This window comes from Aythya fuligula, chromosome 2, assembly GCF_009819795.1.
Source record: "Aythya fuligula isolate bAytFul2 chromosome 2, bAytFul2.pri, whole genome shotgun sequence".
Classification (NCBI taxonomy): domain Eukaryota; kingdom Metazoa; phylum Chordata; class Aves; order Anseriformes; family Anatidae; genus Aythya; species Aythya fuligula.
Genome location: NC_045560.1, coordinates 32,291,435 through 32,311,513, shown reverse-complemented (window position 1 = coordinate 32,311,513; position 20,079 = coordinate 32,291,435). Strand labels below are relative to the sequence as shown.

The following is a 20,079-nucleotide window of genomic DNA, read 5'->3' as shown; positions in this document are numbered from 1 at the left end:
TCAAAGTCACTGAAAAACGGGCCTAGTTCAGGACTGGTTTGAATTAAGCCTCACTTCCACACGCACTTTTCAAATCCAAGCTCAAACAAGAAAGCCAAGGCCTTCTGGATTTCATTAGAGCCAATTATCTTATCTGTTTCATCTCAGGCCTGACCCTAAGGCTGGCAAACAGCTATTCAGTGCGTTTGTGTGGTTGTTTGAGAAAGCCTCCAGCCAGCCAATGGCCTGAGGAACTGCTAATTAAAACACAGTTGCCCCCTGCCTCCAGTGATTAAATATTTTCAAGCTTTTGTAAATAATTTTTCCATTCTTTGCCCCAAGCCTCAGAGGTCCAATAGATGCAGTAATTTACTTAGTTTGTCAAAGAATGCTGCTGGAAATAAAACTATAATAGAAACTTAGGAAACTCTTATATCTTGCTTAACTTCTGCAAGTGACATTCTACAAGCTTGCAAAACATGTATACTGTTTCTTATGTAATTAAGCCTTAATAACCTTATTGTGTTTGAAGTGATGTAGTGTACAGCAGGCCCTACATTTTGTTGATAAGCATCATGTTTCCTCAGATGTCAGCAAGATATGCATGCTCATGGGCTTAATGAGATCACGGACACTGCAGAAGTGATACTGAGCAGTATGTGTGTTCCTGAGATGGATGAACAGGAGCAGATCATACTTCCAGAGCCTGTTTCGAGAAGGACTGAGTCCTACCAGTAGCATATCACAGCTTAGCAGTGGAACAAGAACAGTTCCAGAATACAGGTCTATATTACAGTTTCACAAATAAAATCAGGACATTCACATAGAAAACAAAGAAAGGCATGTCTTCCATCTGGGCTAGAGGTCTCGATCCCTCCATCTCCCCCTTTCTGGACCTGCAAAGACAAGTCTTCTTTACATCAGATCTGGGGACCTTGAGGGAGGCCTAGTTCCAGCCTCGGTCCCAGTAACTCCACTACCTTGTATGATCTCATGTGTCACATGCAGCCACTGCCACCAGTACTGGGGGTGTATACTTCTCATGCAACATGATGGGGAGAGAAACACCCTATCTCCTCCACCCATTCTAGTAGCTAGAGTGGGCATTACACATCCCAAATTAACACATCCCACATTCACCTTTTAACTGTTTAAATCTTACTACTATCCTTAATAATAATAAATATATTTGTATTAGTACAAAGAAAGAGCAAAAAGATGACTCCTGTCTATACTTTTTGGGGAACTATAGGCAAAAGCTAGAAAAAGTAGACAAATTTGCTTAGAGGCCATCTTAGTAGTAGAAGAATGTAATTACTGTCTAGTTTTGTGGGAGGCAATATAGCAAAATAGAACACTAATAAAAGATTTCAATGAGGCTTCATAAGTGTTTATGAGAATACCCTACAAGCATTATCAGCAAAAAAGCAGAAAACTTGTATATTGTATAACAATCTCAAATATGAACCTCATAGCATTCTGAGAATGAGAAAAAAAAAATGGCATCAGCTTAAAAATCACTAGATGCTGAGAATGGTAGCATATTTTTTATTTCACACATGCTACAGAAAGAATTTGCAAAATTTAGACATTGCTGGGTTGCAACTTCCAACAGAGAAGGTCGAAGTTAACAAGAATTTATCCAGGTGACAGTCAGAAAGATGGTTTTATCTGTAGAGAGTGGCAGTATTGCTACTCCTGGCTTGGGAGTAAAACTTTGGCAAGTTTGAGCCTGAACTAAAGGCAGACTTCCTCAATTAATTTATCATGGTTACTTTAAATTTTCAAGATGCATATAAGAGACATACTCAATACAGGGTCAAAGACCTGAAGCAATTGGCTGATAAAGAATAACTGAGATTGCATATTGGATGTACTGTACTCTAGACAGATGCAAAGAAGTAGGAGAAGGCACCAAGACTAAAAGCATAATAGCAGGAAACAAATGAAGAAAGCTGAAGGAGAGAAATGTTGACTCCTCAAAAGCACATGTTGAAAAAGTGACTTAAAATGTTGGGTAAAGGTCAGGGTCTACCAAGCATGGGAGCCAGACAAGGGTGAATTTTCAAGACAAAGATCATCAAGGTTAATAAAAGTGGATGATACTCAGGCTAGGGAAGATAAGAACTTTTTGAGCTTCAGGCTAGGAGGAGTTAATGCCAAAAATGGTTTCAGAGGAAAGGAGGGCTGAGATTCTGCTCTGAAGGTCTAGAACTGAACTGTGTGACAGGCTGCAATCTGTACACTCAGCAATCTTGAGGACAGAGGAGAAAGAAGAGAGGGTGATAGAGAGCTTAACTGGTTTTTCTTTTCAGTGAAATATGATTGTATCACTTGTGACAATAGCCTGTTATGAGGGGAATGAGAGGTTAAATAGATGAATAGGGGAAGATAAAAGTTTTTGTCTGAGTTAGATCAGAAGATGAAAAAGAATGAGGCCCCTGGTGCCAAGTAAAATTTAGAGGAGAAGAAAAGATGAGTAGCAACTTTGTGATCAGAGGCAGAGGACAGAGCTATGGGAGGGGAACGGAAGTTGTGGCTGCTGTGAAGAATTTGATGAGTGGTTGAATGAATGACTCCAAGAAAGAAATGTGAAAGAAAAAGGGTGGGAGGAATTTTTAAAGAATGTAATATTAATATATGTCTAATCACTAAAACACTATTGCTTGAATAGTCTGGTAAGATAAATGTTTACTGAATCAGTCCTTACGTCAGGGAAGCAAAACAGAGGAGAACTTATTTCCAATGCACTGAAGTCATTAAACTTGCCTTGCAGAAGCATAAAAGGCAGTATTTTTTTTAAATCTTCTTTTTTTTTTTTCTTTTTTTTTCAGTGATTTTTTCACAGGGGCCAATGACTGAACTTGACACAGAGCAAGTCAGAATTAACTAGAACACTCATCCACTGCATGTCTTTACTTTTGGGACAACTTCTTAGCAGTGGTCCACCTGATGGTACAGTGTGTGCAAATTAAATCACTCCCTTCTTGATCAGAAGGAAATCACAGAACTTTGAGCTGTTACAAAGTTGACTTTTTTTTTTTTTTGACTTTGCTTGTTAAAGTTTCTTACAACAATTGTATTGAAGAATACAGGAAACCTGTTTAAACAATTTTTCTTTGTAGAACAAAGTGAGGTAAATGAATAGACAGCAAATTGTCATTTTCAGATCCAAGGGAAGCCTGTTCCATAGAGAGTTCATAATTGATGGAGTGAAGTAGATATTAATAAAGCATTGAGAAGTCCCTGTCACATGGGAACTGAAGCACTTGCAGAGATTTAACAATAGTTTCTTAATCTGTAAACTTCTTGATTGGTAATAGGGAGGCAATTAGTCTCCACTCTCCTGTCAGCCTAATAATTCATGATTGGAAGTGTAACTTTTTCATGAAATGTACCCTTTTACTACAACAGAATATTTTTGTAGGTGTAAATCCCTAATATTTTTCAGAGGGAGACCTTTTTTAGAGTAAGGATAAAAATAAATTCCAAATAGCCTGACAGCAAAGGCATTAACTTCAGATGCAGTTGTGTCAGGTTCAAGTCCCTGATTTGTAAGAATGAGGAAATAATTTTTTCTTCTATCATTCTGAGATGAGATTTTTCACCAAAGGTTTTTTTTGTTTGTTTTGGTTTAGTTTTTTTTTTTTTCTTCCTAGAGTGATGTCCTCACCATGAGGCTAGAGATTAACATTGTCACGAAAGGGTTTGAAACACACTTAGTTGTTTTCTTGGAAGCTTTCAAATAGTTTTGGTTTTGTTCCAGTGTAGAAGAAAATCACATGTCAAAACCACGGACAGTTGCTACTTACTGGAACTGCTGTCTTTAGTCAGCTCTACTTAGTAATGCACACCCAGCACAAGAGGGAAAAAGCAGCAAAGACTAGTGAATTTATTGATGGGGAGAAAAAAAACAACCAAGCTCTATCTTTCCTTCAGCACTCCACCTTATATAATCTGACATGCATGTACACTGTAACACGACATAGAAGAAATGCTAAGCAGCTTACTAACAGTCCAGGCATAGCTATTTTCAGTCCGCTTATAATGTGCTGTAAATTGCTTGATTTCATTCTTCATCAATTTTTGGTATACTTGCAATTTTGGTAACTTCATTTTGACACCTGATATCAATATATGACTAGAAAGATTGTGGTAGGCAAACATGTGAATCGGGTAATGAAATGCTTTAAAAGCTTGGTTTGTTTCAAGCCACTACAATTAATGACAGTGCTTGTATATAATCGGAAAGATTTGACTATATTTAACGTAATTTGCTTAATTACGTTAAATATAGTCAAAGGATCTAGGACCATATCTTGCTACATTTACTCTTTTAACAGCCTTTGGTCTTTTAGTGGTGATTCTTGCAAGAAGTTACTATTGAGTGTAAGTAACAACATTACATTTAGCTGTGAATTATTCTGGTGTGCAGAACTGACAGGTGCAGTTGATGATTGATACAATTTTAAATCCTGACCCTAGTAGAAGTAAAATTGAGTATACATGTATATGATCACAAAACATAGACTTCCCTTTTCATGAAAAAATACACAAATATGCCAAACTTGGTAAATTACTCTACGACTGAGCTTTTTTCTTATATTGCCTATAAGAAACAATTCATATCTAGGAGCCTGAAGTTTGATAGATTCCCTCACACTGAGCAACAATCCATTCTTCAAGAAGCTGCATTGATTTAATGGGATTACTGGTGGCCCAAGCAGTACTGCTAACACCACATAATCATGAGTCATAGACCTCCCTGAACTTTTTCATTAGATATCTTTTTTTTTGAGACATACATGTTTTCTTAGTTTCAAACATCTCTTTTGCAAGACTAAGAGCTGACTTTAAAAAGTAATAAAATACTCAGAGTTGGGGCTCCAACAACATCCAGTAACATGAAACCTCATAAGATCTTGCAGCACTGAGCAGAGTGCTACTCAGCATAATTCAGGATTTCAAAATCTGGGTCTTGCCAGATTTTTCTATTTTTCTTTGGAATTACTGAAGCTTTATTTACTAGAATATGTTTTCTATGAAAAAGAGTTGTTCCTTTTATTCAATTACTTTCCAGCAAAGTGCAGCACAGGTACAAAACTTATTAGAATTAAAAAAATAATAATAATTAAAAAAAATACCTCCAAGGAGTTACTGATGCAAAAACATGAGCACATCTATAAGCACAGGCGTGCCCCAAAGGTATCCACACAAACTTATACAGAGACACAGGTGCGTGAGCACACACATAACCTCACAATAACTCTTTGCAGTCCGGCTTATGTTTGAAAGGAGGAAAATAAAAACTTCAGTTTCTTTTTGTTCTTGAAGTATTAAAAGAAGAATAGTGGAGGTCTCATTAGCTAAGCTGGCTAAAGAAAGCATGAATAAGAACTGTGTAGCTGAAAGGCCTCTGTTTCTGCTGTTCTTGAAACAACACTCCTGTCTGATTCTGGATAATGGGCTTTTAATAAAAATATCCACCAAAGGAAAACAATTAAACAATACATAAAGCACCAGGGTGCAATCTAGTGGTTCTGTTACAGTCTGGAGTTGTTCCAGCAGAGAACATGTGGATATTTTTTACAGGCTACAGTGTAGTTCTTGAAAGTTATTATAAAGCAACAAAATTTAAATTGGGGCTGGACATCTACACAATTGCTCAGTGTTGCTGTAGGACTTTTAATTTAGAACTGAAATTTATCTCCATTTAAATACCACAGATATTTTGACTGTTAACACAAAAATATCTTCTGTAATTGCACTGCTTTTTAATTTCTTCCAGGATGTTTCTGGTGGTATTTCTCACTTTTCCATCAAAGTATTTGACAATGTGGCAATTCTTTATCCATACACTTCTATTCTTTCATCTTTCTGGCTTGATACAAAATTGGAAAATATGTCTATTGGAGAAGAACTCAGGTACTTTTCACTACTTTTAAACTACAGGTCATGTACAGCTTGGGGTTTTAATCAACTAGTTTTTAACCTGAACCACATAAACCTGACACATGCCATATTTTATTATCCTTTCTCCTCCACCCCCTACTCTGCCATGTCAATAAAAGAAACTGTGCATCTGTAGAAAAGTAAGCCGACACTAATTAATTTCTGTAATGAAAGGTTTCATTTCTGTAGTTCCAGTGAATGAAAGGAGCGTCATATGTAGTTTTAAACATCCTGGTACAGTAAAGGTGAAAATTTGGGGTAGTTTGGTGAGAAGAAGTTAGATTTTCCAAATAAAAGTAAATGAGTAGGAAGAAGAGGTTTCAGGATATAAACGGTATTGCCAGGTTTAGTTTTATGGTGAACTCTGAAGTATAACAAAATGTTGAAAAGCTGTTTATGCCAGTGTTTCAAATGCTTTTAGCTCTGCTTCTCAGTTTCCCAAGGACTCTCTCCTTATCCTCACAGTACTCATCTGAATGATGAGAATATTTGTCAAGAAACAAGGCAAGAGCATGACAACTTACTATTATTACAAAAAAAAAAGAAATATATATATATATATATATCACACAAAGCCACGAATTCTCAGGACTATTAAACATTTACATATGAATGTTACACTTTAGGCAGGTTTAAAAAAATAATATTCCAAGCAAACTTCTACCTTCTTCAAACATCTTCAAAAGGAACTGCTCAGGCACTTTTAAGTCATCTCATTTTTTTAGCTGTTTGGTGTACCTTCCTTTGAATACTGCTGAGACATTTTCTATGGCAGAAGGGAAAAGAAAGATCTCTTGTTGAAATGTTCATCTTATAACAATGCTCAGAAGCAGTGGACAAAATCAGAAATGATCAACTTATTGCAACTCTGACTTACAACTCTACAGAATACTGTGGATGACTGCAAACTATATACATATGTACAGAAACCATCACATAGATTTCCTAGAGCTTCCATAACTGTGTTCTGTTTAATTACATTTTTCTGCATTATGCTCATGACCATGCAGAAGGATTGTGGGTAATTAGCGCTCTTCAAAATGTCCATCTGCATTTGGGTAAATCATTACTGGACTCTTGTACATATGACTCTGAGATTCTGCCTTCCTCTTTATGAAGTGCTGAATGAATGCATTGCTGTCAGCAAATAGACAAGAAATAACAATCACTGGGGCAATCCAGTGATTGCAAATTAATTACCAGTTATTATAAAGTTAAATATTGGGAAATATATATACTTTTTTCCATTAGTAAAGATAACATGGCATTTTGCTATTCTCAAGCCATTAACAATGGAGTTCAACATAACAATGGATAACAAAACAGATTAAGGTTCTGAAGATCTTAGTTCTTTCGGTCTGCTTTTATTGATTCATGAAGCAGAACAGCTAATTTGGCTTTTTCATTTCTCCTCCCACATTTTTCCCTTTTATCTCATTGCATTGCAAGTTCTTGAATGAGAACCTGACCTTAATACAGTTTTTAGACCTAGCCTACTATAATATAAACTTAGCAGCAGCCTCTGGACATTGTAGTCATAAAAACAGTAGCATTAAGCTATGAATATCTAGAATTATTGTTTAGTAGAACTTTCTTCTCAAAATTATTTTTTTGTGGAAATTATTTTTTGTGGAAAAAAGCATTGTTCTGTGACTCAGTGTAAATAAAGCTAGGTACAGCTAAGAAAACTTGGTTTTTGTCTCCTACATTCTTTTGTTCTGTTTATCAGAAACCAGGGTTTCTGTTCAGTCAGAGAGATATACTATGTTGCAGAAGACTGATGTCAAATAAAGCCATAATAATATTCAAAATACTATAAATCGATGGTTCGCCCTCATGTGGTGTATTAAGCTCATTTCTAGAAGAGTTTCAGAGATGAGCAATTAAAATCATTAGGCAATTAGATGATTTTATAAATAAAGAGGGATTGAAAAGACCAGAAATACTGACTTTTAAGAGCAGAAAAATAACAAGGGATATGACACAGGGAGTGCAAATACATTTAAAATAAATATGAACAAGCAAGAGTGTGCACTTCATCTACAAATGTAGCATACAAACATACGGACTTCTAATGATATAGGGATATTAGACATCTGAGCTAAAAAACTGAACTTTTGTTTTTCAGGCACACATACATAAAACCAGGACACTCAATACCAACAGATTAAATGAATACAGAATCTTAACAGATACACAAAACTGATTAAGGTTGTTGTTTCCAATGCTTTAGCAAACAAAAAATTATGAAAGTAAACTTAAGGTAAAATTAAAACAATGTATACAACTGGATGCTATCTATGTATAAGTACATGAAACAGCATAGGTAAAGCATATCAACATTTTCTTTAAGTTTTCTTTTTAGGATATATGTACGAATTTGTAACTTAAAAAATCAAATCAAAACAAGCAAATAAACAAAGATGGTACCTATGCCAAAACAGAGCTAACAAGGAGAATGTATTTGAAAAAGAGCAAAATTATATTTAATTTTTTTTTTCATTTGAAATGTCAAAATGGAATGTCATCAGATCAGGAAATATTAAACTAAGACCAAAAAAAAAGAGTCAGAATACATCAATGCAAACTCTCAAAAAAACTTAATTATGCACTGTAAGATGATAAGACTACAATGAATATTTCTAAATGTTTTTGATAAGAGATTGGACTACAGTGAGTTTTAAACATATTTATTTTCTTCCAATACAAACACTGTAAAAGATTGAAGATTATCTGTATATCTTTGTTTTCTTTCATTTTTACACTTTTACATTTTTACATACCTGTTTTCAATTATGACTTTAATTTTGAATTCTCTTTTTTTTTTTTAAGTGATTATTTTGAGGTAATTATAAAATTTGTGCTGTATTTAAAATTAAATCATAGATGTAGAAGTTCATCCCTAACTCTGCCTTAATGTCACCCATGTCTTTGAATTTGCTCACCTTAGTAAATTAAAATCATACACATGGCTGCTAAAAATCAAACTCAAAGATAATATTATCATGAGCTATTTCTAATGATTCCAAGAAACACACATACACACATTTCATTTTATGTATGCTTTTATGGCCAGGTTCACTGACATGCTGTGGGTGTTTTATGCTACTCTGGAGTAGAGAGCAATGCAGCCAGAGCATACTGGCTGGTTAAGCTAAATTTACAGCTCCTTTGTTGAATAAAAGCAGTGCAAAGCAGTTGGAAGGCACACCCCAGTTTCCTTCTGTCTCTTGCTTCTCCCTCACTCTTCTTAACCCTCACATTGCTTCCATTTTCCTCCTGCATCTGCTATATTTTGCTCTACAAAAACACATTTCTCCTGTCCTCTGTAAACTAAGTACATATATGTACATGTGCACATGTACAACACAGACCTGATGCCTCTTTTACTGAGCACATCTGGTATAATGCGTAGCTTATGAAAGTAATTATTTGAACATTAGTAGTTGACCATCACTCTTGTTTTTTCTATAGCTGTTGGCAGAAGAGAGTGGATTACATTCTCATAAACTTGAGTGTAGAATCATCTTCTTAGAAAATAGCCACCATCTTCTATTGTTTTCAGAGAGATTAAAGCAAATTTTAAATCGGTGGAAGTAAATGATGAAATATAGCTCTCTAGAGACGAAGGCCTTAAGAATAATAGAAAAGAGCTGTGTTTTTTTTTTTTTTTTGATATCATAGGGGAAAAGAAGTTGTGGCTGCCCTTTAGGAAAAGGGCATTCTTTCAAGGAATTTTATAGATAAAACAGTTTTTTAACTATGACAAAAAAAAAACAAGCAAAGTTTTTCTGGCAAAATTAAGGGGTATCTTGATTTGATTTTTGCACCTCTTTTTCATTCTGCAGAAACTTCTAACTCCTACATTTTCTACTACCTCCTTGTAGTTAACATGATCAAACATATTTTCCTACTAGAAATAGAAAATAAATGGCAGGAAAAAGATTTTTTTTATACACAAGAGCAGTCTTCATCTTCAAACTGGTTCCAGCCATTTAAATTTGATTTAGCACTACAAAGTGTTAGTTTAAAAAATACAGTAAAGACTCTTCATGTAACACAGAAAGCAAAATGGCAGACACAAACAAGCACCATAATTTCTTTAGTTTCCCACTAGCATCCCACTGGAGCAAATCACTCAGCATGATGTTGAAGTGATTACTCTGTGTTATGCATCTGACTCATCTTCAACTGTTCTGCATTTTTACACGGGAAAGTTGCTTTTTCCTGAAAAGATAGAAATATTTTCCAGGACAATTTGGAGGAAGAGAGTGAGGTGAAATCCTATTCAGTCACAATTGGATTTGCTTAAAATAGATCTATGCAGCTGAAAATCACAAATATTCAGTTAGCTGCATCTATATATAGATGTGTGTGTATGTGTAAGTAAATGCTTGTACAGTTCTACATATATTCTGCCCTTGGAACTGTATAAATGATATCAACTACATCATCATATATAATACCTGATTATATGCAAAACTTTAGGAGCAAACAAAAGGACTCTATTTCTGTGGATGTTATCATTCAGAAGGATCTCTGCTGTGAAATTTGACAGTCAATCAAGCAGTAATGAGTTACCTAGTGTCAGGGTTGCTGACACTTCAAATATGTGCTTAGTGCAATTCTAGGAAGAAACTAGGGCTCTGCCAGTGAGAAAATAAAGGTTATGCGTACCCCCTTGGAGACTGTTAGATGGTTTTAATGCAAATTTTTTAGCTCCTAAGGACTCAAAGAATGAGGCTGTCGAAGCTGCCAAAAGCAGGAAGCCTCAGCTGTTCTCCAACTCAGTTCCATCTGTCTGCAAACTTACTGACACCTTGGTTATGTTGGAGAGGAATTTCACCAACACACTCTCTTGCTAGGGACTGAATCCAACATGTCCTCTCTCTCTGCTTGGAAGTAGATATGGAGTAAATCTCACCATTTTGTCCCTTCATTTTTCTTTTCTCAAAACCAAGGATATCCAACATTTTCCTTGTCACTTGTTTAGGAACACTTTCATAACTCTGTCTCTAAAATCAGTTTATTTGAGAAAATATCAAGCTCATTTTCCTATCTTCAAATCTCACTGTATATTTTCATAGAAACTGACCTGTTGCAGGGCACAACTCCTAAGCAACAGCCGACTTGATGACTTTTTTACCAAGTTTTCTATTAATTTTCTCCAAGTTTCTACCTTCCTTTCTACCTATGGCAAAAGGACGGAACCGTGGATCTCTCGATCCTGGCCACTGTCTCACAATTCTGTCCTGGCCAAACTGAGAACGCAGGTTACATCATCTATGACATTTTGGATTACAGCAGGGATAGATTCTGGTTTGAAGATTTAGCACTTCATCATTAGGAGTGGTAAACATATCTACCATTCAGACCACATCCACAAAAAATGGTTTATCCTACACAATTTATAGGTGTTTGTGTCCACCCTTCAGAGTTCCATGCACTTTGCTTCACTGAGGCCCACTCAAAACTTCCCTAACAGGCATACTAAATGCACAACAGTAAGCATTACATTTGGCACAAAGACTGTGCCCGGGCAAAAATTAACTTAGGATGCAGGGAAATATTTTTTGGTTTTCCAGCTCTTTTGGAGAAAAGGAAAGCAACAGTATATATTGTAATGAGTCAGCAGCATTCTATTTCTAAAAACCAACCAACCAAACAAACAAAAAATAGCAGTTCACTATTTAAGATAATGATCCTTGCCCACATTAATTGCTACATGAACTGGATGCATTTAAAATTATTTAAATTTAAAATTGTTTAAAATTATTTAAAATTATTAACATTTAAAATGCATTAAGTTTTGAACTATCAGCAATTCTTTTAAGAGAGAGCCTAATCATTACCTTGAATTTATCTGCTTTAAAGAAAAAGCATAATTAAGCAATTATTTTAGTGGTATGTGTGCAAATGATTAGTCGTTGTGTAGTAGCTTACATGAACTTTATTTTCCTGAATAGTGCACATGCAAAACAGTAGACTGAAATTCCCTTTAACTCTGAGGCAGAGTAACATGTACAACAGTGGTATTAGTTGCTCCAAAATGTTTATGAATGTGCTTAAACTATAATGGCAAAGAACATATTTGAAAAGGTATTCTTAAGCCCAGGTACTTGCTGTCAGGATAGAAGGGGTGCCAATTATGGTTGTAGTCTCACTTATATGAGTCTTCAGTTCAACGAGTTGAGAGTACCATTCTCCACAGTACTAAGATGGACACATTACCTATCTCATTATTGGGATAGGTCAGATACAAACCAGGAATTTTGGAGTGATCATACCAAACATTAATATCAGATACCAATACCAGTGATTTGAACCATCGAGTCCATAAAATCTCAAGAAAGAATACGACAGATCTTGGAAAGAGCCTGAGGGAATACTGAAGTATAGAAAATTTAAAGCATGCCACCGACTATTTGTTTAGACTCTTTTTACTTACAGACAAATGTTGTAAATAAAATTCAACCCTTTTTCACAATAACAGTGTAACAGTATGAATGTGTTGGGCCACTCTGTGTGGAGGTCCAGGGTTTGGACTTTAAATTCAGGTGTGTTATTTATCAGATCCTTGGCATGTTATTTAATTGCCTAAACAGGAGTGCTTGAGAAAAAAAGGCAGAAGTGAGTTTATACTTTTTGTGATGTATTTTGAATAGAATATGGGTCAAAAGCTGTATAAGGTAAATGCACTACTTCTTGGAGGTGATCAAATAGATGTGTTGTCTCATTGCCTTTCCTTCATACCAGCTTTCACTAAATGAAAGTTTACTTTTCAGACGTAGTATTTGCCCATTCTTGAGAGGCCAGTGTTCACTAAATCCTTCCACTAGACTGCTCAACAATGAGGTGAAGCAATGCATGTAAGATGGGACTACTGGAAGACTAAAAGTATGTTTCAAACTGACTCTGTCTCTTCTGGTTCCATGACAATAAGACTAAAGATTATGATGCATCACCTATGAAAGAATAAAGCTTAATTAAAATGAGCTATTGAAAATGAAGAGAAATACAGCATGCAGCATTTCCAGTCATTCTTACTGAGAACTGAGCATTTTACTGAAATTCACAGAAAATTACAATTGGTCAAATCTCTGGGAACCATCATGGTAAAAATTTCGAGCTAATGAGGAATGCTGGGATTAGACCATACTTAATATTACTTTGTACGTGCTATACTTACATGTAACTGCAATCCATGTGAACAGTATTTCTCTTGTGCCAGATATCAATGATTACATTTGAATTTTGTACATAGAGGAGTTAGCAAGCTGAAAGTCATTTTACTGCCATGATACAATAATGATAAAATGAGCAACTGATTAAATCGTTAGATAGTTTTTTTTCTATTTTGAGTGGGTGACCACAAAAATTGAATAACCCATTTATTAAGCCTACTAAGCTTTCAAATACCAGGATACCAGTATTAAATTAGTTTCACCATGGGTCATTTCTCCTGTCTTTCAAAATTACATTAGTTTTTATTTATGTGTTTGTGTTCCACTGGTTTTCACAACTTTAAAAGAAAAAGGTACCAACCTGAATGCTGTGAGATATTCAACATCACCCATAGGAGGATCCAAGCCACCTGTCCAAGCAATATTTATATTATAACCTTCACCTGGGCCACTTCCAACCTGAAAAACAAGAAGAAAAATGAAGAAGAAATAAAAAGGAGGAAAAGAGAGAAGGAAAAGACAGGGGGAAAGGGGGAAAACATCTGAAGTGTTCTTTAGAAACAAACATCAAACAATGTGTCAGATCAGCACAGCCTTGTTTGACAAGGACTGCTCTGGGTTATGCACTTGTTTTCCACTGGTCCCCTGCTCCCAGTGGACAATTTGGTAATCTGGTGTAATTTAAAGAACCAGAGAAGGACAAGAAAATTAGGGGTAATCATGCAACGCAATTACCTGAAAGATACAAATAAAAATGGGGCTCTAAAGAAATAAACCTAACCTCATTTGGGGCTCCACTGCCGGGGAAGAAGTTGCCTTCATCATAGCGATGGAGGGAAACATACAGGATGCTGGGGTCAGCATAAAAAGCCTGCTGTGTACCGTTGCCATGGTGAACATCCTAAAGGAGAAAGAAAACAGATGACAAATGTAATAATGTCCAACTCAGTCTAGAGAGCTCAGTCCTGCTCTCTTTTACCCCCTTTCTCTCTCTTTCTCTCCCTCTCCGTTGCCCTCCTTTTGTCTTTCCCTTTCCCCCTCCCTTCACCACCCCATACTTCCTGAACTTTCAGGCAAATTACTCTTTAATGCACTCATTTTTTAAACTGGCTTCTAAAAATCAGGAAACCATAGCGAGCGTGCCCTGGAGACTCCAGATGAGCAGTCATTGAGAAATCCCAGTCCTTTTGTACAATTAGATATTTATACACCAGCTCTTTGTACTCCTTGCCTCAGTGATGGAATCTAGCATCCTGTTTTATGGAGGAATTTTATGACTTATTAACTGCCAACAGTTCATAACCCCTCAGGCTTAATTAACTAGCCTCATTGGCCTCTGAAGAAAGACTAATGTTTAAACTACAAACTAGTATTTTGCAGAAGGATCTATGGTTTACAGAGCTTTTTCACAATTCTTGACAGAACACTAAACATAAGTGTATTCATTGATTTGCCAAGTTCCACTATTGAGGTCAAAGGCTCTGCGACCAGCTGAGTAAATTGGCTTTCTTGAAACATTCAGTTCAGTTAGCAGTCCCTCAGCAGTTAGATCCACATCAAAAGAGATGCCAGATGCGGAAAGGACTTCATACTTCATTTTTGCAAAATCATGACGGCAACAGTTGAAGACAGAGGAATATGATCTCATTAGCTATTAAATCATCTGGCAGATAGGATGGTGCCTTCCACAATCAAGGAGTGACCTTGGCCAGTCTCCATATTTCAAGCATTATATAACACCAGTGAAAAGAAATTCTGTCATTAAATAAAATATTGGAAAAGAAATGCTGGCAGTATATCTGTATAATAAAGGCTGATAATATGGGCTTTTCATATTTTTAATTTTGTTTTCACAGTTCTACTATTGTAATATGTAGTTAGGCACACATGAAATTTTACAAGTGAAAATGGAAAATCCACTTGCCTTTTTGTAGAGGAAAATTGAGCTTTTATTGTAAGTTTTTCCACTGGGATTTGTAAGAAGTTGAAAAGTTAGAGATATCATTGATTCTCCTCATTTAGCTGATCCCTTTAAAATTTCTGACTTAAAGACAGAATTCAAAAGGACAAAGTACACTAAATGGTGACATTATCAACTAGACTATTTATTTTACAAACACTATGAGGTTTAAACTGAATTTAGTATCAGAGATAACGATGATCACATTTTCTTCAAAATACCTATACTGCAGGAAGATTCAAGTTAGGTCTATGCTGCCAACAGCACAGCAAGCACTGCCTATTTCATGCGGTCTTTGCCAGCTGATGTAGCCCGTGATTCTCTCTGACATTCTTCAGGACTCTCTACATTGACTAAGTCTCATTTGTACTGCATTGTGCTTGACTTGGACCCCTCTGGGACATATATAGGGTAATATTATAACAGTTAATTTTTTTTTATTTTTTTTTCCCTCAGTTGAAAGTCCTTGAAGCAACACAAGGATTAAGTCACAGCCAAACTGCGTAATGGCAAGGTTAAATGTAACACATTGGGGGTGCAAGGTAGCACACACTGGTGTGAGGGTGTTGGAGGTTTGAAGGCAGCCAGCATAGTATTATTAGGTTTTGACTGGCAAATGAAGTCAAAGCTGGCATGCAGCCTAATCCCAGAACAACATCCAGTTTTCTTCTGGGACAGAATTAATTGGTTTACTTCAAAACAGACTCAGATCTTGCTAGTATATTTGCAGGTATGGATAACTTTGGGACCAGGAATGCAGCAAGAACCTGAGGAACAATGTTGGCCATATAGATACATCTGTAAGCACCATGCTTAAAAAATGTAAGAGTACTTCACTTTGTGATTAGTCTATTTTCCTAGCATATTTGGGGTCACAGATATATTCTTGCTATAACAGTTTTCAAATGACAAGAAAACAAACTAGTTTAGTGGAAGACTTGTTGGTGTTAGGTCAGAGGTTGGACTAGGTGATCTTGGAGGTCTCCTCCTCTGTGATTCCATGAAATGACAAGAGAACTCTTTCTTTTTTTCTTTTTCCTCTTTGTTTGTTTTTGTGTTTGTTTTTTTTTTTTTTTTTCATTATTTGCATCTCAAAGCTAGTTTTCTTGTCTATACTTTAATTCCACCAAAGGTTACTCTGTTTTGAAGAGCATTAACTTCTCTGGTTAGACAAAGGAATGTGCTGTTTAAGACTGTGGATGTTACCATATGGGAAATATGTTTAGATTCTGCACTTAATATATCAAATGTATTCAGGATACATAAATCCATAAAACAGAGATTTATTCGAAGGTAGAATGAGGAAAGAAAAGCTGACAGAGAGATCTTTATTTTTGTGCATAAAAAAAAAAAAAAAAAGGAAAGATTAAAAATTAAAATGTTAAGAATTTATATGAACACATAGCAGCTACAAAGACTACACTTTATTTGTAATTAGAATACAGTTTAATGTGTGGGATTGAACATCACATTTAACATTAACATACATGTAGTAGTAACATGTACAGCTGCCAACCAGCATGGGGTCCTGCTGTGCTAGTAACTATCAAAATATGATCTCAAATATTAATTCCAAATCTAACATCTGTAATTCCATTATTTCTTTCAGATGCTCAAAAATCAATCAGTGGACATAGAGACATAAATACTAATTTATTCATTCATTTAGTCTGGATCAAGAATTATCCATAATTTGCCTATATATAAGAAATTTTCCATATGACTTTTTGTGCATTATTGCACTGACCATGGAGCAGGCTAGGGACTGCAATTGCTCCAGGAATGAAGTAATCTTTATTAACAATATACTTCTGTCTTTTCACAAGCGGAGTTATTTCAGCCAATGGAACAAAATCAGAAAGAGGCTGAGCTGATCTACTTTCCTGAGTAAGCATAGGCAGCTTCATATGTTATCATTTGCACAGGTAATGCACATTTAACCTTGCCTTGCAAAATCAGTGTTGAATTCCTGAGTACTTATTGGTTGTGTAAGTGAAATGGAAGTGATTTCTGTTCTTGACTAGGTGAAAGTAACACTTGTAGTAAAAAAGACAGAAACATTCACAAAAAAAAAATCAAATATTTTTTTCGTATTCAAAAACAAGTATAAACATAGTGTTCACTTTTGGCTAGCATTTACAGCAGTAAAACTCAATGAAGGGCAAAATTCAAGTCAGCAAATGGCTACAAAAACAGTGGAAGTGATTTTTTTTTCACAAGTACTGGTTTGTTGCAGTTTTTAATTATGACCCTATGTGATAGTAGAACACTGAAAAATGTTTGTAAAAAAACAACCTAAGAATATCTGTCCTGCTCATATACTTATTCTACCACTCATTTTTCCCCTGCCATTCCTTCTCTCACACTCGCCCTTTCTCTGCTTCTCTTCAACAACCAGTACGCATGTTTAACTGAACAAAAGTGCTAGATGGTAAGGCCATGACTTCACAATGAGATTTAATTATGAGTGCAGATATGAACAAGATTTAGACTATTAAGCTCTGCACTTCAAAAACCCTTTAACATATTTTGTCTTTAAATCTTTTATCACCTGCAAAAATTAATTAAGTGCAGATGTAACAGGTTAGGTTTTGATGCCAGGGTTCATTTCCTGTCTATGCTTTGTCAGACACCCTATTACACCTCCTCATGAACTGTAAGAAAACAAAAATGGTGCTCATAAATCAGCATTCAACTTTCCTTGGGTTGTACATTGAGCTGATCCTTTAAGTGCAAAGCAGAGCTCCAATTCATTATTCATGAAAATAATACAGACAACATGCCAAATGTCATCTGCATTTAAATAATCCATTTGTTAAAACTATTAAGCATTGTGTAAGAATGCCTTCTATTGCACAAGACTAATCCAATGAAGTGGATTTTTAATCATGTAGCTTTCCTTCAGGGAACCATCAAAAGCTGGTATACATGAATTGAAAACTTCTTAGAGGGAATGACCTGTTGATTTGTTTAATAATATTGAAGGTACACAACAAGTCGAATCATTGCTAGCTGGGGGAAGTGGCCAATTTGGTTACCAAAGCAACAGCATTCTTTAAAGCACATCTGACTATTTAAAGTTTGTATTCTATAGGGAAAAGTAAACTTGTGTTCTGTAGGGTTATTTTAACGGTGGAAGTATCAATTCATTTAAGGACCATAAAAGTTGCCCTGATCTATGCCTTCTTCTCATTAAATTGCAGTTAACACCATTAAAGTGAAACATAGATGTTTATGGCTTCAGTACTGCCATCCTGGCTTTAATGAGTTCCCAAAATCAGAGGAAATGCACACCTTTATTACTTGTAGGTATTAAAAGCAGGAAGGTCTGACATATAAATACAAATTCATTATCTTTTATCTAGATGCACTAAAAGTGCGATGCTTGCCAAGAATACATACCAGATCTACAATCAATATCTTCCCTATATTCAGCTTGTCTCTCAAGTATTTGGCAGTAATTGCAATTGAATTAAAAAAGCAGAATCCCCTGTGGAATAGAGAAGAACAGAAATAAGAAAGCAAATCAGTCAGGAAAACAGCTATAAATAATGTTCAGAGCATTTAAAAAGAAAAAAAAAAAAAAGCTATATGATCTCTGAGGTCATAAATCTGCTTCTGGGAGTACCTAGAAAGCCTTTTCAGTCATCTGCTAACAATTACAGTTCTTCAGAGACATGCACAACACAGGTGATTGCCAGTAACCTTAGTGCTCCAAGATGGGCAATATTCCCTGGTACTTACATGGCTGTTGATTCTTCAGCATGATGGCCTGGGGGCCTTACAACAGCAAAACCATTCTGTAAGAACAAGATAGGTTTTCAATTATCAGCTTAAAAAAATATTTGACTCAGTGCAAAACAGAGCAGCAGGCAGACTGGACTGAAATGTATTTGAGGCTCTTAAGCACTTTTTCTGTCCAATCACCCTTTCATAGTATTGTCAGAAATAATATTTTTGAGAATAGTGGCATATAATCTTATATAAATATGCACATGTGCATACATACACACGCACACACACAACACAACCTAAACAGGAGGAAAAGAAAGCTGTTGTTGTCAATTCTGAAGTCAAGAATTCAAATTTAAACATGAGCAGAGAGGACCAACCCATTCTTGATCTAAATTCATGTAACCTTACATTGTTTGAGATTGAGAAATTTGAACTAAAAGCAGCTTGAGGTATAAATTTTAAATGTTTTAAATGCTGTGTTGACCCTACTTCCTATATGGACTAAATGATAAATTCAGACACACACACACACATACAAATCCTAACAGTAGAAAAAGGACGGCAATGAATATCCCATATTTCTGCAGACTATGAATTAAACTTGGGAACTTGCCAGTCTCACAAGCTTAATACATTCCCTAAAGTCAATTTCTAATACATGTTCTGAAATTGTATAGAAATGTTTATAAAAGACAGTAGTAGGATTAGTGATGATCAATATTTTTTTTGCTACTAGAGATGAAAGAAAAATGAACTCTTCCCACTTCATGGTGCAGTAAGGTAAGGGCCAAATGTAGAAATACTGGTAAAGTAGCTCTGTTCAGAAAGTTAGATTATATATTCAGGAAGCAGTGCATCATAAGGTGTGTATTATCAAATTTCTCTTTAAAAAGCCAGATTCAGAAGTAACAACATTACTTCATCAAATTTGTTCTTTATTTCAACTAGTCAAGACTGTTAATCTCTTCTATTCAGCTAAGGTGAAATATAAATTGGTTATAAAATATAAGGTGAAATATAAATTGTTTATAGATCAAACACAGCATCAATAAAAAAGGCATTGTGGCTTGCACTAGTCTTCAGAATCAAACCAGCTTTACACTCAGCTAAAATGCTGATCTTCCTGAGTTGCTTTTTACATAAAATATGACTTAGAGAAGAATTCTGTAAAGATGTCTCTTCTAGCATTTATGAAAAATAAAGTATGTGTATGCTGAGGAATGTACAGATGAATAAGTGAAAGAACACTCAGAGAAGAGGGCATTAGTG

The 20,079-nt window shown here is 35.5% G+C and overlaps 1 protein-coding gene across 1 annotated transcript in view; it reads right to left on the bottom strand.

Moving 5' to 3' along the window:
* The window catches only part of HDAC9 (histone deacetylase 9), a 472,308-nt gene that overhangs the window by 81,413 nt on the left and 370,816 nt on the right, over nucleotides 1–20,079 (bottom strand). The window contains exons 19-22 of the mRNA XM_032181790.1: nucleotides 18,820–18,875; nucleotides 18,478–18,565; nucleotides 13,897–14,016; nucleotides 13,477–13,574 (exon numbers count right to left, since the gene is read on the bottom strand). Coding sequence (XP_032037681.1) covers nucleotides 13,477–13,574; nucleotides 13,897–14,016; nucleotides 18,478–18,565; nucleotides 18,820–18,875 — 362 coding nt within the window. The remainder of the gene's footprint in view (nucleotides 1–13,476; nucleotides 13,575–13,896; nucleotides 14,017–18,477; nucleotides 18,566–18,819; nucleotides 18,876–20,079) is intronic.